This window comes from Mesoplodon bidens, assembly GCF_964165515.1.
Source record: "Mesoplodon bidens genome assembly, contig: HAP1_SCAFFOLD_49, whole genome shotgun sequence".
NCBI lineage: Eukaryota > Metazoa > Chordata > Mammalia > Artiodactyla > Ziphiidae > Mesoplodon > Mesoplodon bidens.
Window position 1 is genome coordinate 3,144,006 of NW_027671810.1, and position 24,167 is coordinate 3,168,172.

Here is a 24,167-nt window from a genome sequence, read left to right on the forward strand (position 1 = left end):
TTTCTCTACTTGCGGTAAGCAGGGGTTACTCTTCGTTGTGATGCGCGGGCTTCTCACCACGGTGGCTTCTCTTGTTGCAGAGCACGGGCTCTAGGTGTGCGCACTCAGTAGTTGTGGCTCGTGGGCTCTAGAGCGCAGGCTCAGTAGCTGTGGCGCACTGGCTTAGTTGCTCTGCGGCATGTGGGATCTTCCCGGACAGGGGCTTGAAGCCATGTCGCCTGCATTGGCAGGCGGATTCTTAACCACTGCGCCACCAGGGAAGCCCATAAGCCAGTCTTTCAACTACGAAGGGAATTTTCATTAACATATGAAGAAAAAGATGTAGACAATGAACCTAAAATGGCTTTCCACTTTTTATCATGAAACATTTCAAACATACAGAAAAGTTGAAAAGCCTGCGCGTCTGGAGCCTGTGCTCCGCAATGGGAGAGGCCACAACAGTGAGAGGCCCACTTACCGCAAAAAAAAAAAAAAAAAAAAAAAAGAATAGCTGCAGATTCTATCCCTAAATTCTATAACTGTCGACTTTTTGTCAGACTTGCTTTCTCTTTTTCCACACTTTTTTCCTGCAGTTGCAGACATCATTTGATGTTGCATGTATCACCATGCATCCTCTCAGAACATTCTGTGACACGACCACAATTCTCACATTAAAAAAAAAAATTAGCCATAATTCCATATTACCTAATATCCAGTTCACGTTAAAACTGCCCAAGAACATCTTTTATAGTTGCTGGGGGTTTTTGAACCAGGAGCCAATAAAGACTCAGATATTGCATTTTCATCATATGTCTTTGTTTTTAGGGAACAGTCCTTCTCCAATTTTTTTTTCTCCCTCTCACGACGCTGACATTTTAAAGAGCCCAGGCCAGTTGTCTTGTGAAATGTTCCAACATTCTGTAATTATGTCACTTGACTTGTTCATCTAGGTCTAGACTTAGCATTCTAGAAGCCATGGAGGTATCTGGAATATTCACTTGCTTTCTAGCCCCTTTCTCCTCTCCAGAGTTCACCTGCCTTCAACTGTGAGGAGCACCAAGCGATGCAGAGATTAGCTGAACTCAGCTTTAACCCTTCAGAGAAATTGCTAGCTTCAGGAAGAAAAGTTATTTAAATAATACTGCCAAAAGCAAAGGCTTTTAAGGCCAGAGGAAAGGTGCCCCTGTTTAAGGTTGGTTTCCTAGCAAGTCCAAGGCCTGCAGCAAGGTGGATAATTGCAGAGGGTATTAAGTGGCCAGGGTTTGCTCCATTATGCGAATATGTAGGAAGGAGCCGTCAAAGGTGCTTCCTTTAACTACTTGTTCTTTTGTCTACCAAATGCCCTTCAGCTTCTGTTGAGCTTATTGCTAAACCGAAAGGATTAAAAAAAAAAAGTGTATTATCCCAACTTTTACCAGTCCACATTAACAAATTAACACGTGTGCCATACATGGGCAAGAGAGGTAAGCAGGCCTGGAAGGGGCGGTGAGATGTAGAGGAACATTTGTATCTGCACCTCTAGGATGACTTCTAAACACAGGCTATTTTGGACCTACACCTCTCTAGAAGTTCAGACCTACATAAACAAAATTCACCCCGGCTGAGGTGGTGTTCTTCCGCAGGCCAAGTGTTTTTAAAAACATGACTGGCCAGCTAAGAAGTTTATCCGCCTGGTGCCTCAAATTCTCAGTTTATTTGAACACCGTGTGAACAGCTGATCTCCGACAAGTTTTGGGGCTTCAACAAGGTAAACAAATGGGTGGGCTGTGAAAGTAAACACTGCATTTCCTCCCAGTCTCATCCTCCTCTCCCAAATTACACGCCCTCACTCCTTTCGCGAGCCCCAGCCTCCCCCTTCCAAAGCTTGGTCTCTTGTACCCTGTAAAAGTACTGAAATTGCGAAGGAGACATTTTCAATTATAAGTACTACAGTAATGAATTCAAGTACACTCATTTATCATAAAGGGCTTTCCCATCTGTCTCTAAAGTATACTTTAAAAGGCTGTGTATTTGATAACATTAGCACCAAGCATCTTCGACATGTTAACGTTCAGCGTTTTAGATGTTCGCTCCCCCAAACCCCAAAGACAGCATGGTGGTGGTTCCAGAAAGAGCACATTTATCTCTGGGTTTGGGAATGCCTGTGTGGTCTCTTCCTAATTTATTTGCACTCCAGTCCTCGGGGATAGCATCGCAATCCCCCTAGGCAAAAAGAGATTAGGGAACTGGGCTGTCTGCTTCTCCCCACCCTGACAGAGAAAGGAAAACAACTTCCCCAAGTCCCACAGGTTCTCTGGCCACTGTACAAATTGTTCTTGAGCATGGAGGGTTTCCAAAAGCCCTAATTAGCAACTCACAGCAAACATTTCTTTGCATTAGCTAATGATCCGGCTCTACTTGTAAGCAAACAGAACCAACATATCTAATCAATGCTGAAAAACCAACCAAATGCCTATTAAACATCTGGATGTAATTTTCTAGTTAGAACAAAATGAAAACATATGCAGGTTCCTTTGATCTGCGTCTTAACAAAGAAATTGTTGATTAAAAAAAGCATACTGGTCAGTCAATGTGTCATTTTCATAAAGTCTGCTCGTTTCTCTTCAAATGCTCCCAGTTTAATTTAGTTGGTTTCCTGCAATCTCTAATTTGACCATATTGTGTGAAACCGCAAGAGATTCTTTGGATGTGATTTTATTTGAGGTTTTACTGCTGCATGGATCTGCTACTGACTTTTTTTTTCTTTCTTCTCTGCTTTCTCCCCTCCACCCACCATGCCCATCCTGCCCTTTTCTTTGGTAAAGTGGTGAGGGGAAAAAAGGTTTTAAAGCAATGCTCGGAAGATTTCTTCTGGACCCTACATTCTTAGGTTTAAGAACACTTCCAGTTAAAAAAAAACAAGTCAAATGAGGAAATGTATAACAGCTGAAAGGAAGAGAAAATAACAAAAGTGATCTTTTAAAAATGTGCATAATTATTATTTATTTCAAATAATACAGTAATAGATTTAAAAGATGAATAATTTCTATGATCAGCATTCATAATTTTTCCCATTGTGTCTAGCACCTATACTATAGATAGGACCTAGTTTTTGTAATCACTTATACTATTGGTGAGTTGAAAATTTGATAACTCAGCAACAAATGAATGGAAATATACTCATATATGCATCAATGATAAAATAAATAATCTGGCAATCTTTTTGTTTCTCTTGCAGAGGATAAAGAGGGAACTTTTTTCAGAGACAATTTCCTATGGACAAGGGGTATTTAATATTATTTCATGTAAAAAACATCATCAACATATGAATATGTTAAAGGTAAAGAAGATTGTGGTTAACAGACTTTAAACAGCAGACCAAAATTATAGATTTCGTGAGTAGGACTATTTTCCTTTAAAAAGGCTGTAGGCAATCTGCACATATATTATTTATTTAAAACATAAGATTAAAGCTACTTGATTGTTTAAACAGCATCATTTGTAATGCAGTTTGATGAGAGTTTTGTAGTATAATTATTACAGCATGACAATCACATAGAAAACATGACCTTGAAAAAGGGCCCAGCCTTCTGTCTTAAGGAGGATGTGCTGTAAGAGAAAGAAGCCATCAAAACCCGACCATCTTCATGCAAACAATTAAAGGCCTTCCAGTTTTCAAATCAGTACTCTTTCTTTTCTCCAGATACTACATCATAAGGAAATCAGAAGGCCTGGGGATTCAAACTCTACTGGTAAAGAAGCACTAGTTAAAAGAGAATTTCCAATTTTTACCCTTGGCAAACTAGGAAATATGGTGAGTAGACATGTTTGCTGTGAACAGTTATATTAGAGAACATTTAAAAACAATGTGTTAGAACTGATTTTGAAGGGGATGGGGAGGGGAGAGAAAAAGAAGTAGCAACAGTTTTGTTCCTGTTCTAACTTCTCTACTTAAAGTTAAGTACCAGCGTGTGCCAGTAAATCAAAGTAAAGCTTGGGTAAGCCAGAGAAAAGTCTCAGTTGTCCTAGTTGTTCCAGCATTCACAGGCATATTTGTGGCATCTAAGCACTTTCTATACAATCCTGGAGGTGATTATGGGATGAACCAACCACAAACTAGTATAGGTGGCCCATTCACTACATGATTTCAAGGCACACAGGTTGCCAACGGGCAAAGCTTAGTTGCCCATGGCAGTACTCAGAAAGTTCTGTATGTGGAGCAAGCCTGTTCTCGTCATCACCAAGTTTAACCAAGAAAAGGGGCAGTGCTTTCTTCCTGTTCATTTCTCATGTCAGCAAAATGAATAATAGAACCCCTCCCTTACCCCACTTAGTGAGCCACAATGCTGAACTTGTTTGAGAATTACTGTGATGTTGTACAGACTGGCTAAAATCACTCCTCTAATTTTCCATTTATATTGATATTTGGGATTGATCCAATTATAGGCAAATCAATATCATACATATTTAAGAACTCCATCAGTGAAATGTATTATCTAAAATGATTCTTTTAATATTTCAAGAAAAAGATCTCTGTAAAAGCAAATCTTTGAATAAATTGTATTTCTGTTTAAATAAATGCGTTTCCGTAACTCTCTTGAAAGTAAAATAATGGTAACACGGAGGCCATTAACACCAAAAACTTAAGTATGTTCCAACATAAGATGAATGCTTGCCAAAGATGTGTCTTTCTCATAGAAGAATTCACCACCATCTGGCTAAAACAGCATTATTCACGTACCAATCATGTGGAAATAGCTCAACTGAACTGCTCTTTAAACTCAAGTATAAATGCGGCAATATTGAAGGTTTTCTGTGGGATGTACTTAGAAAAACAGACAAAACTGGAGATCGACGCAGTATGCCCTGTTTATTTAAAATCCTTTTTAAAGTCAAGTTCCACCTCATCAGAATTTTTTCCACGTCCTTTACCCAACGCTTCCCATTTAGCTCCTTACACATTTCTGCCGGGGGCGGGGGGGGGTGTACCACCCGAACTATGGGGATGGGGTGGGCAGGACAGGTTTTTCAGGTCTCAGTGTTGTTTATCCCATTGTCTCCCTTTGTTTCTAGTAATTGGAAACAGACTCGTGGTCATGTTGCTGAGAGGCCCCTAAAACTCTCAGCAGCCCTCTACTTCCCAACACAACGAAATCAGGACTATCAAGAGAAGGACCCGAGATTTCGCGCCGCGGGCAAAACAACGCATCTGTGACTGGGACGCGTGTGCCTTACCCTGGCAGCACCGCGGGTATCCTTCCCGCCAAACCAAGTCAGGCCAATCTTTTTGCAAAGTGGTTTGAAATACTCCAATAAAAACCAATTCCTGCCACTTTGGGTGCAAAAGGGGGCGTGGGCATCAGAAGCCTAGTCTTAAGCCGCTGGTGTACGTACGCCAGCCAATAAGTTGCCCATTTATGCATTTTCCACGAAGTGCACAGTCCACTCCTCGTGAGTCCGAGAAAAGGCAGCTCAAGGAAAAACAATCCTCAGAGAAATTTTTGAATGTGACCTCACTTTCAAGAGTAGCATCAAACAAGGGGCCAGCTTCGAAAGAGGCGTTTGGCTCGAACCAGCAAAAAGCACCCATTCTCCCTCATTAGAAACTCCGCGGTTAGTCTCTGAGTTACTTTCACTGAGATCTGAGGATTTTCGTTAAAGGGAAAGTGAACAAGTGGCAGGAGTTTTGCACACTCGAGCCCCCAGGTTCCGCGGATGCACAGTCGCGGGTCCCTCCCGCTCGCGCGCTCCCGCGCGCTCCCTCGGCTGCCCCACGTTACTTTGACTGACAGCCCAGCCCCGCCACTCTCCTTCTCACCGACCTTCCCATCTACAGTGCCGATCTCCGCGTCTCGCCGCTTCCCATTGGCTGGTTTCGGCGTCCCGCGGCTCCTCCAGGAACAGTTCCTCACCGAGCCCGGGAGGACGCGGCTGGTGGAGGAGGGGTGGGGGTGGATGGGAGGGGAGACGGGGGAGATGGCGGAGATGGAAGCGAGCGGGGTGGGAGAGGAGGGGGGGAGGGGGAGACAGTCCGTTCGGTGCCGCGCTGCCATAGGCTCTGAGGAGACGTTGCGTCAGCACCCCACGTTGGGCGCGGCGCACGCGATTGGCTGACGCGGGCCTTCCCGCTCCCCCCGACCCGAGCGGGCCCACGTCCCCCGCCGGCTCAGCGCTCGCGCCCCCCGCCCGCGCGGGGCTGGGCGGGGCCGGCGCTGGTTAGCTCCAGAGAGTGAAACCGCGTGTTAATGTAACCGGCGCGAGAGGCGCGGGCGGCGGCGGCGGCTGCAGGAGCGGTGGCGGCGGCGGCGGGTACCCTGTGCCCTGCGTCCCCGAGGCAGCCGACTGTTCCACCCCCACCTTCGCACGGCCGGGCGGGACCCGCGCCACCAACCCCGACCTCCGGTGTCCCTCGGCGACTTAACCTCCGCCGCAAATACTCCGGACTCGCCCGCGGAGTTTGCCCGCCGGGGAGGGAGGCCGAGCGGTGGAGAGCACTCTTGGGCTTTTCCCCACCATCTCGGATGTCGTTCCCCGCGTCGTGAGAGAACTTTGCAGCGAGCTGGAGCGCCCTTTGCGGAGAGGCGGACGAAGAGAAGGAAAGAAAGGGGGTCTATAGAGAGGCTCGGAGGAAAGGTCCGGAGCGGTCGCGCCGGCCGTGCAGGACGAGTGCGCGCGGGCCGCGGCGCCCGGATGCGCCCAGGGCTCGAGGAGCAGCGAGCGGTTGCGGGACTGCCCTCCGCGGAGTAGCCCAGGAGGGTTAGGAGGGTTTGTTTAACCGCGGAGAACACCGAGAGCCGGCCGCACTGGGCGTGCCAAGCTGCCTCCCGGCGCGCCCTCCTCACTTTCTCCGCCTCATCGTCATCCCGCGCTCCTCGGCTCGGGTTAAGGCTGCGGAGCGCCGGGCGCGGAGCCTCTGCTGCGGCCGGGACCTCGCACCCCGCCGCCTCCAGGGAGCCCGCGGGTGCCTGGTTGTGGGCGCTGCCTGGACCCGCGGGGGTCAGGCCTGTACACCGTCACGTTTGTTTGGGTGGGGTTAGCCCGGAGCGCCGCGCCACCTGCAACTCGCCGGCGGCCAGCGCCGCGGGGAAAACCCGGAAAATAGGCGGACCCGGAGAATAGCAAAGGAGAGCAGCCCGCCTGGATTTGTTTGCCCGGGACGGGTGCGGCGCACGCGGATCGCCGAGGGGAGCGCGGCGGGAGTCACCGCGCCCCCACCTCCCAGCACGGGAGGCCGAGGGCCGCTGTTTGGAGCGTAGCCCCCGCGCCCTCTTCCCGAGTGACGGCGGCGCCCCGCAGGTTTTTGGCGCAGCCGGGCCCGTGTTGCCCCGTGATGTGGCCCTGAGCGCGGGAGCCCGCACCGGCGGGAGCAGGAGCGGCCCGGCGCCGAGTGGCCTGTGCGCCCCGCCGAGCGCGCCTGCGTGCGTGGCCAGCGCTCTACCCGCTTTTGCCTGGCTTCCCGGCTTAATTTTCCTCGGCGAGATTAAAGTTGGAAATTGAGCAGAGAATTGAGTTGCCCAGGAGCAGAGCCGCGGCCGCCGCCAGAGCGATGTTCCCGCAGAGCCGGCACCCGGTGAGGCGCGGTCGGGTGGTTGAGTAGGGAGCAGGGTAGTGGCGGGGAGTGGGGGGGTGGGCGCTATTGCTGTGGGTGAGGAGGTGGGTGGCTGCTGCATTCTGGCGGAGACCCTGGCCTCCAGGGGTGCTAGGCTTGGGAGGTCCCGGGCCCTCCCCTCCTGTGGTGGGGAGTGGACTGAAACTCAATTTCCCCCCTTTGCTCTGGGCTCCCTCCTACTTGACGTCTAGACTGGGCGGGCGGGGCGCTCGGGGAGACTGGGGTTTCTACTGCGGCCACATCCTCTCCCTTCCCCGAGACGAGTAGGGCGGCCCCCCTTTGTTTCTCGTCTCGCCTATTTACATGTCAATGCGGCCCCCGTTCCGGCGCGCCTGGAGGTGGCCCCAGCGACACTGGAAACGAGGAGCGTAAGGGGGTTTTCTCCTCTGGTGCCCGGGGTCATTATCGCCCCGGTGAGGCAGAGGGCGGCGGTGTCGACGACAATCTGGCCAGGTGCTCCCCGGCGGCCGCCGCCGGGAAGCTCCTGTCCCTTCAGCCAGGTGACCCGGGCGCGCTTACCGGGACCCGCCCTGGAGGCTGGAAGAGGCTCCAAGCCTCTTTAGAAGCTTCGGATCTGGGAGGGTCTACCTTTCCTCTCCCCAAAGTGAAGCGCAAACTCGAGTTTGGGGCTCTGTTTTCCGCCACTTCTAACTTTATTTTTTGTTTATGTCCCACCCACTCTTTTGTTCTCTGACTGACTTCTCTATCCAACCGCCCTCATATCCGTCCCTCGGTCCCCCTCGCTGGTCGTCCCTAGACGCCGCACCAGGCTGCAGGCCAGCCCTTCAAGTTCACTATCCCGGAGTCCCTGGACCGGATTAAAGAGGAATTTCAGTTCCTGCAGGCGCAGTATCACAGGTGCGTGTCCGGCCGCGCCCGGTGAGTGGTCGCCCCGGCAGCTCCGTGCCCCTGGTGGCGGCGGCGGCTGTACTTAGTACTTGCGTCCAGGCGGTGGCATGTGGAGTCGCAGTTAAGACCTGTCATTCACGTTACCCCCTTTCCCGGCTCTTCCCGGGCCGCCTCTCCTCTTGTCTCCACCTCCTCCCATTGTTTCCCTTTTGCCCGTTTGTTGCTGTTCCAGGGAGCCTTTTTTTCGTGTATTTAGGAGTTGCATGAGAACTGTCAATATTTGCACTTCATTTATTTATTTTGCAACAGGCTGAGCTGAAACCTTGGTTCAGTCGATGCCCCAGCTCAGGAGTACAGGTTCAGGGAGGCAAAGCGGGTGTTGAAATCACTGTTGGCCATACTAGAATTGAGTTCTTTGAGGCAAAGTCCATTATGGAGGGTAGATGCTTTCAGCTGTGCCCATCATTAGCGGTGGTGAGGGGGGCGGTGGGGTGGATGTGTGTAGAGGGAAGCCCACCTGCTTTGGCTTCATTCTGGATTGGTTTGGGTAGGACAGGGCTTGGAGTCACATTTATAGCCATCTCAGCTTTAGCGTCTTCATCTAATGAGAGCTGCTTCAGAAAATTTATAAATGTAAATTATTTGTAAAGCACCCTGTCCATAGTGGACTTGCTAGAAATGTTAGTTTCTTCCCGCTTCTATTAAGTTTTAGCTGATTAGAGTGAAGAAATAACTGTGTAATGACAGTTTTTATTTTTGTCACACTTGAAAAACACAGATGCTTGGGTGTGAATTTTCTTATTTTGCAGAGGCTTTGTGATTATTGGCCTTTTGTCTACTTGAAGATAATCTCTAGAGCTTGAAGCATACCTGCCTACTCTATGTTTACCAAGCAGGGAAGACTTCAACCTACTTAATTGCAGAAGCTATGTAACACGTTTCGGCAGGGAATTAAAAAACAAAGGTTTTAAAAGGGACCAACAATTGTAGAAGTAACTTTACAGGTACAGTTTTCAAACCTAGAGACTATTTGAGTTGGCAGAGATGGCCTATGCCTGAGACTGAAGGTTGTGCAAAGGCCAGGTTTTGGTGAAGTCCAGGGAAGCAAACTCTGATGCAGGGAAGCAAGTACGAGTGAACAGATGACCAGGAGGAGAAATCAGTCTTCTGAGTAGATCAGAGGTTTTGAAAGATTTTTTTCATTCTTGGCATGAGACCAGGTCTGTACCAAGAAGGAAAAGAATAGTTGCTGAGTGGATACCTTGTACTGTTCATCGTATTCCTTTTTTCCCTATTAAATGCAAGGACAAAGCTTTTGGGTGTTTACCTAGATAGTTTATGGTTTTTCCAAATTGGTCTGTGTTTTTACTTGAAGTGCAAATATGTGAGGCAGATGTTAAAACAAGTGACATAATGTTTACATTAAGTTGCCTGTTTTGTTTTCGTAGCCTTAAATTGGAATGTGAGAAACTGGCAAGTGAAAAGACAGAAATGCAGAGGCACTATGTGATGGTAGGTATCAAAGATTAGGCTTTTTTTCCTTTTCACGTAATATTAACAAATATGGGTTCTCGGCATTACAAAATGTGAGTTAATGAAATACTTGGTTCTTTTTTCTTTTTACAGTATTATGAAATGTCATATGGATTAAACATAGAAATGCATAAACAGGTAAGCTTTAGCAAAATCTCGAAATGAGAAGTAAGTCATGATTTTATTATACTGGCTTTGTCCTCAGGAGTGGGGGGGGGATTTGTATGGGATTTTTCAGCCTTGGTTTCCCTTCCTTCAAATTGGTGGCAGTATTCTGCAGCAGGAGCTGCTTCTTGACAATTATAGAATGTTTAAGTTACTGGGTGAGAGGTACTTTGGAAGTGTAAACTAGCCTGTTTATAGGCAGGTAGGAATTGAGGCTCTGACTTGACTTTTCTGCCTGGATACCTTTATTTTCCTCTTGAAAGATCTGGGTATCCTGTAGAGTTCTGAAGTTCATAATAGCTAATGTTTTTATGCTGATTTGGAAAGAAGTGTGAATCTCTGTGGGAAAGAAGGGTATTCGGGAGTGTCCTTGTTCGGGTTAAACAAGGAATATGACTAACTATGGAGTTCTCCCTATGCTTTGGGGCTACAGAAAGTGACACTCAGGATCAGTGGCTTATTAGCAAACCTCTTTTTGAAAAATGTCTCAGTTGATGCAGGTTTGGAGGTGAAAAAAGCATCCTTTTATGACCACAGCATATGTTGGGCGTTGCTTCAGTCCTAGTGGTTTTAAAAGCATGAAAAGATTACTGACTGGAAAGCTCTAGAGCTATGACTACGAGTTTGCAAGTTCCCATAAAATTCACACTTATGGCTACTATAATGGTGTATAAAAAGAATATTGAGCGGGAACAAGGCACTAAGGATCTCATAAGAGAAGAAAAGCTAAATGATTGCTCAGCCCAAAGGACCCTCGATTGAGTAGTCATTGTCTGCCAAAGAAAGCATTAATGGCAGGGTGTAAGTATTTTGGAGATATGCTGACATTCAGTTTTTCATCAAGACTCTGGTACAATAAGTCTTCTAGAAATCGATTGCCTCTTAAAAAATTATCATCAGATGAAGTTGCACAGTTGGACACATTTCAAAGTGCAACAATACAATTCTTACTTGATGTATATGTGCTATTTCATCTCAAACCCTTGTTTCATTAAATTAAAGAGCATGGCTGACCGGCGGGGGGCACGTGCCGGTGGAGAAATTGATTAGTTCAGCCTTCAGATCTCCCTTATATTCAAAGACTTTCATTAAGCAAGTGTGTTTCAGAGTTGAATTCTGCTTTTGTAACTCTGCGCTCTTTGATTTTTAATTCATCATAGATTTCATAATGTTAATTTATCGTCATGTACCTTAGATCTGTTCTCAGTTATCTGTTTGGAAGGAGATAGTTAAGTTTAGGGCCTTTCATTAACAATGTAATTGGGCCTTTAAAAGTGCTGATTTTATTCTGATTTGCGAAGTTGGTAGCCTAGTTTATGTTGGGTTTGTGCCTTTGTTTCTGTGTGCTTAAATGGCTAGTGCCTGATTGAGGCAATTGTAACTTGTTGATAGTAATTAAGCTAGAAGATATATGATGATTTAAATTAATTACGCAAATAGACTTGGTCAAGGAGTTCTAACGTGCCACTTTTTTTTTTTAAGTTACCCTAAAGGCACATTTTTTCCCCCAACAAATATTCTGGAAGGGTAAGAGGAGATTGAGCTTTCTCTTAAACTCATGAACTCAAAGGATTTAATAACCTCACCGACTCCATACAAGGGAATGCCACCTCTATGTGATGTGTGCTGGTGCTGGATTTATTGGGGGAGCTACAGGAGGTGTGAAATTCTTCTGGGTTCCTGTAGGTTGCTTGGTGGAGTGACCTCTTCTTTATCGCATAGGAAGAAGGAAGAAGGGGCGAGGAGGGTCAGGAACCCCATTGTGTGGAAATAGTTTTCTAATGAGTTTCTGTATTCCATCGGGCATTTGTGGGTATATATTGTCTGTCCATGAGCCAGTGTGCATTAATAATATGCTTAGTAATTTGAAAGATGTGAAAAGCTGAGAGACGCTGTGTTCTTCATAGTAGGATATTAAGCCCCCTGAAATTTAGTTTATATTGTAAATGCTGACAGACCCTTAACTAGAGTGGTATGCAGAACAGTGCTGTAATTGTAATTCAGTTTATAGTGGCCTTACATTTGAAAAACATGCTTCTGAATGTCACACATTAATAATAAGGTCTGAGGAGGCATTTGGTGCAGCTAGTAATCATAATTCTTATTAAAACTGGTGACGTCTGGCCCCCAGGGTGTAGCCAGGCTCAAACTGATGCTTTTTGCCGCCTGATCACCAGCATGGCCTAAGTGCTCATTATATTGTAGAGAGGGCCTTTGGAGCTCTCATTAGATTTGACAGGAATTCTCTCTAGGGGGAAACTGGGCATTAGTGAGACTCCTGACAGGCTGAAATTAGTCCTGCTTTATGGCTTATAACCAAATGCTAGCAAGGCATCATCAGGGGACAAAAAATTGTCATTTCTGACAACATCTTTGTTACTGAAAAAATGCAGTGATGGGGAAACTTTCCGCGGAGAGAGCTTTAATGTTGTTAAGATTTGTCTCCAGTGTGATGACCGCTCTCCTCCCCACCTTTCAGCGGCTTTGTTGGAGGAGTGAGTTTGAGAGGTTTCAGTGTCAAATCTCACCACCGACTTCTCCGTGTGGAAGTTTTAAAGTGGAAGTGCATCCAAATCAAGAATGGTATAATTGTGGTTTCCTTACTTGGTTTGGTGCCCGCAGTCTGTGTTTATGTTGTGTCAACACTTCCTGATAAGCCTTCCCCTCACTTCCTCTGCTTCTATTTGTGGCTGGTTACCGAAAAGTCAACGAAATCAGGATGGTTATGGATATTTAAATCTTTAATTGTAGCATGAAGACAAAAATATTTTTCCTTTGAGCCTTTTATAGATTCCTGCCTGTCCTCTTTTCAGGTAGGTCGTGTAAACTCTAGATATCTCTATACAGAGAGGTGGAGACTTTTCATGAAAGATGGAGCAATTCTGATACCACCAGTGTTAGGGTACATGAAAAAGTAGCAGGTTAACATGAGTCTAATTGCGTTTGAGGGCTGTGCCTAGTGTGTTTGGCAGTGTGATATTGAAAGTTTTTTTTCTGTCATGTGGAGTGGTATTACCTCCTTTGATATTTTGGGGAATAAGATGCACTGTAAGTACTTATATAAGCCTGATTTATCCCACTTGTATACCTTTTCAGCACACTGATGAAGCCGTGCCATGAGTTGTCATTGGTGGCAACTTTGTATAGCACTTAGTTTTCAAAAGCGATTTGCCTCATCCTGTGAAGTAGATTGGGTGGTAGGTGTTAGATTGGGTAGGTGTTTTGCTCTGCCTGCAACTTTGGGTGCGTGCTCAGAGTCTGGGACTTGTCAGGGCCAAGCATCTGTTGAAGCTTGAGTTTGGCTCACCTGGTTCCCAATTCAGCGCTTCTTCCCTGTCTCCCTCCTCCCCCACTGCCACTGGAGCATGAGGCCAGTGGTGGAATCACCCTTGGGCCTGTGCTTAGCGACCCAAGTCTACCCCACTGCGTGCGTGTTCTCAGTGTTTGTCTGTTTTGATCAGCTTCATCATTTGTGAGACACCTTGGGGTGAGCCTCACGTTCTAAAAATTAGGAAAATCAGCATTACTGACTGGTCTGTGGGGACCACAGCTGTGGGTAGGTAGGAAGTTGTAACCAACTGAGCAGTACTGTCCGCAGGTTAAAATGGGTCGAAGAACCAAAGAAAATTTGAAATGTGTTATCGGGGCTCTGGTTGAGCCCCAGCAATGCGGTGAGTTTGATCATTTACTTTGCCTCTCTGTGTCTGTGTTCTTCTGAAGGCAGGCAGTGAGTGCTTAGGGCTCTCGGGTGGTGGAAGAATTTAAAAATAAATGAAAGGACTAGCTCTGAAAGGAAAGTATTCTGCAATCCTGATTGTGGGGTGGGGAAGGAGAGGAGAAAGAAAAAAAAACCAGACGAGAGCTGAACATTTCCAAACTCTGTGTGATATAGTTCAGCAAGCACAGTGTCTCAGACCATATAAATTTTGGAGTGAAACTGCTTTCACAGTTTTGATGTGTGCTTTAAAGTTTCTCTTTAGAAAGAAATTGTTCTTTAGTAGTGTTTTAAAAGTGTTAAGGTGGAACTGTTAGGGATTCACCTGTGGGTTAATTCCTTAGATGTGACTCTTACAATTTGTGCCTTTTACCTTTCTTCCTGTTTTTAAACCATTGGGTTTTCGGTCTGCAGTTTCTCATTTTGAGATTTTTTTTTAAGTCAGTATCTCAGAATGGCACTGACCAGCTGGAGTATAGGAACTTAGAGTTAAGCTCCACCTTGTAATACAAAGAAGGTAGCTGTCTTCAAGGTTGGAGTGGTCCCCCACTTGATTTCATTAGCCAGGCCTGTCCTTTACAAGTAGGAGTTAAGAGATAAAGCTCCCTGTGTTAGAACCTAGATTCCGAGGTGCAGGATTAGCCTTTGTTTTTTATTGGCAAGCAGGGCAGATTCTTCACTCCTTAAGCAGCACCCTCCTGACCCCTTCCACAGCTGGGCTAGTTGCAGATTTCTGTCCAGGGCCTGGCCTAGGGTGAGGTGAGTGGGGCCTTTGCCTCTGGCACAGAGTTTAAAGGAGGTGTCAAAAAGTTTAGCACTCAAGGTGAACAGTATTTTTAAAGTTCAAAATTAAAACCAAAAAACCCATGAGGAACAAAATATCAGCATTTTATGTAAGGACAGGATGGGATAGGGTCCGGTGAGGCAAGGGAGGCACGTGTTGGGTCAGAGAACCTCCCTCTCCTCCCCTCCCCTTTGTTCTGCCATCTCCAGAGGGCTGGGCTGGGCTGAGGCCGGAATGTCCCCGCTGATCTCTGGGATCTACCTTGGTGTAAGATAGAGTGGGTTAAGGTCACTTATTTAGGGACCTCAGTTAGTGACTGGGTGAGTCATTAACAAGTTGCCTGGCCCTGGTTTTCCACTCTGTAAAAAGGGTTAGACTAGGCAGGCCCTAAAGTAGGGCTCCTCTCACCAGAGGGGACTCATTCCTCCAGAGGCATGAGTCCCCACCAGGCTTCGGAACCTGTATATTGCCTATGGCCAGGGAAAGAGTAAGTGAGTTTGAAAATATGTCAGTAGAAACTTTGCAAACTGAAATGCAAAGAGAAAAAGAATTTTTTAAAAAAACTTTAACTCAGAATATCCAAGAACTGTGAGACAGTTTCAAAATGTGTAATATGCATGTAATTGAAATACCAAAAGGAGAAGAAAGAGAGAATAAGAAATATTTGAAGAAATAACAGCCCAGGATTTTCCAAAATTAATGACGGATTAACCATAGATTGTGGGAGCTCAGAGAACACCAAGCATATAAATACGAAGAACGTCTATACCTGGACATATTTTATTAAAACTGTAGGAAGCTGAAAGATAAAATCTTGAAAGAATACAGAAGAAAGTAATATCCTACCTCTAAAGGAATAAGGATAAGAATTATGGGCTTATCACAAACCATGCAAGCAAGAAGAGAATTGAGTGAAATATTGAAAGTGTTGCAAGAAAAAAAAATCACCCTAGAACTTTGTGTCTAGTGAAATTATCCTTCAAAAGTGAAGGAGAAATAAAAACTTTCTCAAACAAAAGCTGAGATACTCATCAGCAGCGGATTTGCCCTGGAATAAATGTTAGAAAAGTTCTTCAAGGAGAAGGAAAAGGACAACTCAGATCTACATAAAGGAAGGGAAAAGAAGGAATAAATGAAGGTAAAACAAAACTTTTCTTTTTCTTTTTTTTTAAGGTTTTCAAAATAACATTTATTTCTTAAAAGTTAACATGTGCATAATAGGAAACCAAAGAACACAAGAAGCAAAAAACAAAGTCATCCGTCATCACAAGCAGTTTACCATCTGATGCATCCTTCTAGGTCTTGTTTGTGTATTTAAACACAAGTAAGCATCCATTTTTATGTAATTAAGATCATACAGTTATGTATCATGCTTTTTCACACATCATGAATATTTATCATTTCAAAGTCCCAAAGCTATGAGTATTTTGATAACCAAAAATACACTACACCAACTCAATCTGGAAGGAAAAAAAATGTAATCCTTTCTTGGCGACAAAAGCTTCAGAAAAGACAAAAATCGCAACAGGCCTCTAGATAAAGATTTTGGCAGAGTTATGATTAAAATACTACATTCCCTTAAAGTTCAATTAAAAATGAGACATAAAGCAACACAGTACCCAAAGTATAATGCTTTTAAGAGGATTCATTATCTGATCTAAACTATTAAAGTATTAGCAAGGAGGTATGTTTCCACTGAATTACTTAACAATGTATTCCTATAGTACAGCTAAGAGATGCACACACATCAATGGTTATCATCAAAATATAAAAAGGAACACATCCACATACTTCCCTCCCTTTTATACTTCCTTCTGCCCCTCTGCTGCCAACCTAATGAACAAGTCCTGGTGTACATTTCTCAGATGGTTTAACAATTCCATGTGCAAGATGCTACTTTATTTACCAATTATAACAAAGATATTTACAAATTGGTTAATTCACTAGCTCTGCTTTTTATCATACATTGTCACCTCAGGACTCCTAAAAAGCCTAGATGCTGCAAAATAATGAATGAACCTTGTCCGTAATAAGCATTGGTACTTTACAAAAATGCACATTTAGACCTATGGTTATAACCTAAAACTGTCTTCTAGATATGAAGATATTAGCTAAGAGCCCTTCCCTTCACCCTTCCTCTTACCCCTCCCCCAGCATATCAGCGACTAAGTACAGGACTATATCTAGCTCCAAGAGGTGGATTAACATAGATGCTCCCAGAAGACACAGCCCTTCCTAAAAACCAACAAAAGGGCATTTATTAAGGGGTTATCTTACTACCTCTACTTTTAATATACCTTGGGCATTAGGACTTGCTTATTCTTTAATACACAGCAATATTAACTAAAACACACAAATAGAACAATGGTTACACAATCTGAACTTGTCTAAAGACTCATGGGCATAGATCCCTTCTCTGTACTTCCTTCCCTGTCCGCTCCCCGCCTCCCCACCACCCAGTGAATAGTCACCTTACTCTCCAAGACTCAAGTTTAACAATTTCCACTCCCCCAATACAACCATTCCTATGAATTAACAGAAAAAAAATACTTAAAAGGTCTTACTTTTAGCTATTTTCAACATATGTTGTGCACTTTTACACGTCTAGAAAGATTAGATGTTTCAAATACAGATTTAAGTTTGTCCACTATGTATACATGTAGTAGCACTGAAGAAACTGCACACAAAGGCTATAGTCACAAAGTGTCTCCTAAACAGGAACACTCTGGCCTAGAAGCTTCCCCTTCTCATCTCTGTCAACCCAGTGGACAAGAATAATAAGCATCTGTAATGCTTAGAGGGGATTTTAACAATTTTACTTCCTCCAGTTGTTTTCAGAAGTCTTTCCAATGAATTTTAACACAAAGAGTACACAATGTAGTTATCAGCTATTTTTGTCATACGCTGGCAACCTCTTTAACACCCGGGAAGATGAGACGTTGTAAATTTGGACCCTCTGTCCCTTATGTACATTATGTACACAGCCAAGTAAAACAAAACGCAGAGACACACCAGACAATGGTTAGTCTTGGTATAAAGCCCTTTACACTTTCTTCTTTCTCCCTGAACCAGCACAAATAAAATAATGTGTACTGCTCAGAGAGGTGGTTTGATCATTTTGATCACTCAATTTCTAAAAGACAGTATTTCATATGAATTTTAACAAAAGGATATATCTACAAAACATGTTACTTCACTACCTCTACTTTTAACATACTCTGTGCACTTCTAAACATCTAGAAAGACTAGATGTTTCAAATAAGGACTTAAGTTTGTCCACTATATACACAGTAGTGTTGAATAAACTGCACACATGTAACAATGGTTAGATCTGAAAGTGTCTTCTACATAGGAACATTCTAATCTAGAACACTTCGTTTCTCCCAGTACCTCCTTTCTGCCATCCATCCAACATTGGGCAAGTACAGGCACAGGTGTCACTTAGATGTGATTTACAATTTCACTTCCAAAGGCCCTTTTCAGAAGACGGCCTTTCCATGAATTTTAACACAAAGTGTACAAAATGTGTTAGTTTACTAACTCTACTTTTGTCATATATTGGCAACCTCTTTAATATCTAGAGACTAGATATTATAAAATTGGGACCCACTGGTCCAGTATATACAAAATATATACAGTAAAGTTAAACAAAATGCATGTAACATATAAAGCAATGGATAAGTTGTAATGTTCTAGTACCTGCTAGCAAAACATCTTTTGCAATCTTCCCTCTCCCCTCCCTAAACCCAATGAACAAGCACAGAGTATACCATTCAGAGAGGAGGTTTAACAATTCCATTTCCAAAGACAGTATTTCCCATCAGTTTTTAAAAGCTATTTACAAGAAGCATTATTCTACTAAAACTACTTTTAAATACATCAAGCACTTCTAAACATCTAGAAAGAACAGATATTTCATATAAGAACTTACTTGTCCACTATGTACACAGCACTGTTAAATAAAATTGCACACATGTAACAATGGTTATAATCTGAGGTATCTTCTAAATATGACCATTTTGGCCTGAACCATTTCCTCCCTCACTTCCTTCTCTCCACCGCCAATCCAGTGGACAAGTACGTGCGTGTGTAATGCTTAGAGGTGGTTGAACAAATTCATATCCAAAAGTCATTTACAGAAGACAAGCATTCCTATGAATTTCAATAAAGTATACAAAATGTGCTAATTTTACTACTTTGTCATACACTGGCAACCCCTTTAACATCTAGAGACTAGATGTTGCAAAACTAGGACTCAATTTGTCCATTATATACACTATATACACAGGAAAACAAAATGAACATACAATAAATGGTTTTGTCTGAAAATGTCCAGGTATGAACACACTAGCATATTACCTTTTGCAATTCTTTCCTTCCCTCCTCCAAACCACTGAACAAGTATAGACAATAGTATACTGCTCAGAGAGGTGGTTTAACATTTAACATTCCCAAAGACAGTACTTCCTGTGAATTTTAGCAAAAAGATATTTACAAAGTGATATTTTACTACCTCTACATTTAACATACGTTGGGCACTTCTTCTAAACATCTAGATGGACTAGATGTTTCAAATAAGGACTTAATTTGTCCACTATATACAGAGCAGTACTGAATGAACTGCACACATGTAACAGTTATAATCTGAGAGTGTCTTCAAAATACCAGCATTCTAGCCATTCTAAGACCAACCCCCTTCTCTCTCTCCCCCCTCCACCAACCCAGAGGGCTATCATGCTCAAATTTTCAGAAGACAATCTTTCCTAGAAATTTTAACACAAAATGTACAAAATGTATTATTTACTAACTCTATTTTTGTCATACACTGGCAACCTCTTTAACATCTAGAAAGACTAGGTGTTGTAAATTAGGACTCATTTGTCCATTATATACACTATATACACAGCAAAGTGAAACAAAATGCAGGAACATAAAAAAAGACAATGGTTAATCTTGCCTCACTATAAACACACTGGCACAGAGCTCTTTGCACTTCCTTCTCCTCCCCCCGACCTTGAACCAGTGCACAAACAAACACAGTGCATACTGCCTACTGTTCAAAAAGGTGGCTTGGCCACCCGTCCCCCCCAAAACAACATTTCATACGAATTTTAACAAAAAGATATTTACAAAATGTCCCTTTACTACCTCTACTTTGAACATATATCAGGCACTTTAGAACATCTAGAAAGACTAGATATTTCAAAAAAGTACTTATTGTCAACTACATATACAGTAGTAAGGAGTCAAATGCACACACAAAACAATGATTCTAATATGCAAATGTCTTCTAACTGTGACCAGTCTGGCACAGAACCTTCTTTTCTTCCTCCTCAACATCTTGCATTCCATGTCCTCTAACCCACTGAACAAACGTGGACCTCTGTGGCTCCTGATGTCGCCTCTAGAGGTGGTCAAACAACACCATTTCGAAAAGTCATTTCCAGAAGACATTTCTTTTCTACGTTTTTTTTTAAAGAAACAAATAGGCATTTACAAGACATGTGACTTTAACTCAATCGTACGTCGGCAACCTCTTCACATCTAGGCCTATATGTAGCGAAAAGTTTTCTTTCGAAAGGTTGGGGGGAAAGTTGAGAGCAGCTTTTTCATATTATATACACAGGCCTTCTATAAACGGCCAGTAAATCTTCCCAAAGGGTGGCTGGCACTTCCTATTGGCCGCATGTGGTACGTTATTCTACCATTTCTATCTTCCGACATCGAGGTCTTGGTAGAACGACGACCAACCGCCCGATGACCCGCGAACGTTCCACCCGTCGTCGACCGGGGCTGCGCTCACCTTCCGGGCCCGTTAAGGCCTTTGTCCGTCGTTGTCCGGACGAGGTGAGGTCTCGTCCAACTGGGGCAGAGAGGTCACCTCAGGTCCCGGATCCGCGCGGGCTCCAAGGCCTAAGGGTGGCTGAGCTGGCGCCCACGTAGACCCCCCTTCCCGGGCCCTCGAGGCTCTAACGGCCCTCCGCGGCGTTCCAGTGGCCGCCATTCTTCTCACCTTGCCACGCCCGACGCCCAAAGGCGCCACGTCCTCGGTGGCCTGCCGGGGGCGTCGCCTAATCCCTGCAGCGTGGGGTCAAGAGACCAGCGGTGAGCGGGATCTGGGCTCCGAGGGGCCGCCGCCATTAGGTCGCGGAGGTGGGGGTGGGGGAGCAGTTCGTTGCTGCTTCCAGGCTCGGGTCCTGTCAGTGGGCGGCTGCGGCGAGGGCTCTGGGGCTCGGCAAGACGCAGCCTGAGCTTGTCCCGGGGGCCCCCCAGTTCGCCTGCAGACCAGAGGCCGGAGGGCCTGGAGGGCCCCGGGCTAGAAGGCCGCGATCCGCTTCTTACCGCGCTCTCTGCCGGAACTCAAAACTTCTATTTTTCTTATTCTCAGTTGACCTAATAATACTAATGATAGTGTATTGGGTGATTATAGTATATGGATAAGTGAAATAAATGACATCAGTGTTACAAGGGACAGGAGGGAGGAATTGGGAACTCTGTTATAACGGAACCTGCACTACCTATGAAGTGGTATAATGTTCTATATAAAAGTGGCCTTAGATTAGTTGTAAATGTATATTACAAATTCATGGGCAACCATGAAAATATTTTTTAAAGAAGAATACTTGACATGCTAAGAGAAGAGAGAAATGGAATCATATAAAGTGCTTGTTTAAAATCAGAAAAGGCAGAAAAAAAGAAGAAAAAAAGAATACACATAAATACTAAACAGTTACAGATATGACAGATATTAATCCAACTATATAAAAAAATCACTAAATGTAAGTGTTCTAAATTCACCAATTAAAAGACAAACTGTCAGTGCAAGATCCAATTATATGTTGTCTACAAAACACCCACTTTAAATATAAAGACACAGATGCAGTTCTCTGGTCAGCCTCAAGGACATGGTGCTTGGATCAGATTGAGGAATTGGGGAGCAGGACAGGGTCAGAATATGGGAATGATGAGGCATGAACTTTGTTCCACCAGTAAGGACATTCTTTCCCTTCACTTTTTCTTTCTTTCCCACTCACTTTAAGACATCTTTTGCTTACTCTCAGCTGTATTTTACCCTGGGAGGTAGGTGGCTGCCTGGTCAACATTCCTACCACTGACAGCTGAGTGGTGCTTTTCCTCTGCAAAAAAAAAAAAAACAGTCATTAACTGAGCAGCCTGAAAAAATACCCCGGGAGGGGAACCACTTCCCCAGGGTGCCTTTCTAGTAAGGAAACCTCCATATCAAGTTTAAAGTATGTTCTCCCGATATATTAACATGACCCACATAACAGATTCTTAAGGAGCTGCTGTGCTGTTCCTGGACCCTACGGCAAGTAGCCCAGGGTCCAGTAGAGCAACACCTCTGCCCAAATAGTGCCATTCAGGGTTCAGCCCCCTGTAGGAGGCTCTGGTCACTGAGTTCTAAATAATGATTAAGCTGTTATTTCTTCTTCAGCATTATTTTCAGAAAGTATACCTGCACTTAACGCTTCTCAGGTATAAAACACCTATCTCCCTTACTTCTCTACAGGATATAAAACATTCAGTGAGGGGGTAGATGTGGGCTGCTGTACATTTTCATTAAGGCTAAGCTAAGGGGCAGAAGACAAAGCCCACCTCCTCAAATTGCATCAGGGAGGAAATGGGCTTTGGGGCGGGGCGGGGGGGTGGCGGGGGTGGAAGAGGCACGATATCTATTTCTCAGCAAGAACTCCAGAGGACTGGTCACCTTTTAGCCAAAGCAAAAGGAAACAATCAGTAAGAGCTGAACTATCTCGATCCTTTCCCTTACACATAAGCCCTGAGTTACCCAAAACCCATGCCCCCAACACAGTACACAGTACACAGAAAAGATACACTATTATTAGATAAATATTTGTTGGGGAGAATCAATAACCTCTACAAGGAAGGAGTTATTTCTGGATGGGAAGTCTTCATTCCTGGAAATCCTGGGGAAGTGTTTTCTGTCTAGACAGTAGAGACAGATGTCTGAACACAGGGCCTTCAGCAGTGCTGAGCACAGTGGTGGGTGCCTGGCCAGCTTGACGCCTGTGGGTGGGGCTTGGATGGGGCACAGGCTCCCTGTGGGACACAGGTGGGGGATGTTTGTGACACAGTCGCTGGTCCTTGAATGCCACAACTTTCTGGGGGTGTCTCTTCTTATCTCTGATCTGTCTTGTACTACTTGGAGGATAACTCTGGCCAGCAAAGATAGCTTCTTGATGGCAGGACTTGATATTTGTCAGTTTACAGGAGGGAACCCTGTGGTTGAAAGGATGCCCCTGGACAGGCTCTGTCCAGACCTGCACTTGCGCCTTTTGCTGAGTTTTCCTAAACTGCACTGGGGAAGGAAGGGGCTCTTGAGAGTAGGTGACATCCATTGCATACTGACACCCCGGTTTCTCATCTAGGAACTTCCTGATGCCTGTCGCGATTTTCTGAGCTTCAGTTGTCCCAGTCAAGGCAGCTCTACTTTTAACTAGGCCTCTGTTCTGCACAGTTGATATGGGGCTGCCCTTTTCCTGGGCATCTTCTTGCCTTTTGTATTTTATCCCAGAAAAAAAGCCATTGCAAGAAGTGCTTCATTCTTTTTCTGATATGGCCTTCAGGAAGAGGCTGTCCCTTCTGTGATAGGATCTGGGAAGACTTGCTCGCAAGTGTCTTCTCTAGTACCATCTCCTGAGTAGGGAAACGCTTCCTCCTAAGTTGGGATGTCCCGAACCCTTTATCCCCTCGATCAAGCTCTTCTGCCTTGGGCTCCAGAGGGCTCACTCTCTTTGCAGTTGGTGGGAAATTCTTATCCTGGCACCTCCTTAAGGCATGCTTAGGGACCCAAGGTTCCTGCTGCTGCTCCATCCTGATTCCTCTGTCCTCCAAATGGACATGCAGCACCTGGGAAGCTCCCATGTCCCCACCTGAGACGCCCTGGGCATGAGTCAGTGAGGCCTCGTAAGTCAAGTTATCTGAAGCAAGGGATGTGTCAGTGGGTTGGCCTTGAGCCTGGCTACGCTCCCTGTTCTCCAGTTTAAAGTTCAACTCACTGAACAGTTGTTCTTTAAGGTCTAATGATTTAGGATCTTGGGGAACTGGTAATTTGGGTGGGGGGCTTCCAGTGGTCACGGTAGTTTCTACTTTATTCTCATTCACATTTATCATTTGGGAGCTCCCTGGCTTGCTAGTTGCCAACATGTCACTAGTTTTTAATTGAAGAGTATCAAGCTCCTCAGCCGTGAATACCTCCCTAGACCATCTGGGCATTGAAACAGGTTTTGACTTCTCCACCTTTTTGCCCTGTTGCATTTCTCCTTTATCACTGGAACTCACACTCTTATGCTTCGGCTCATATCTGACCCCAGCTTGCTTTGCAAGCAGCTTTTGGGGATATCTGTTGGCTAGTTGAGTCTGTCTATGACCTGCTTTCCCTGTGATGCAGAGGGAGACAGGCAGACGAGTCTGTCTGGCATCCTTAATTCTCTGAACACCCTCTGCCAGCCCACGGTTGACATCAGAGCGTGGTTGTCTCAGGACCCTCTGTCCTCCTTTGCCCACAGGCGAGG

At 44.8% G+C, this 24,167-nt stretch overlaps 1 protein-coding gene and 1 long non-coding RNA gene across 11 annotated transcripts in view; one reads left to right on the plus strand and one right to left on the minus strand.

Moving 5' to 3' along the window:
* LOC308610983 overlaps window positions 1-5,874 on the minus strand; it is a 104,520-nt gene extending 98,646 nt beyond the window's left edge. For all 3 annotated transcript variants that reach the window (XR_014014720.1, XR_014014721.1, XR_014014722.1), the window contains exon 1: window positions 5,781-5,874. This is a non-coding gene — a long non-coding RNA (uncharacterized lncRNA). The remainder of the gene's footprint in view (window positions 1-5,780) is intronic.
* Window positions 5,875-6,373: 499 nt separating this feature from the next.
* The window catches only part of LOC308611005 (transducin-like enhancer protein 1), a 240,702-nt gene continuing 222,908 nt past the window's right edge, over window positions 6,374-24,167 (plus strand). For 4 of the 8 annotated variants that reach the window (XR_014014724.1, XR_014014725.1, XM_081259958.1 and 1 more), the window contains exons 1-4: window positions 6,374-7,528; window positions 8,325-8,425; window positions 9,865-9,928; window positions 10,043-10,087. Coding sequence is in view for 4 of the 8 variants with exons in the window: in XM_081259958.1 (XP_081116084.1) it covers window positions 7,505-7,528; window positions 8,325-8,425; window positions 9,865-9,928; window positions 10,043-10,087 (234 nt within the window). In the remaining 4 variants the exon portion in view is untranslated. The remainder of the gene's footprint in view (window positions 7,529-8,324; window positions 8,426-9,864; window positions 9,929-10,042; window positions 10,088-24,167) is intronic. The other 4 variants (XR_014014726.1, XR_014014727.1, XM_081259956.1 and 1 more) reach the window with 1 other exon arrangement.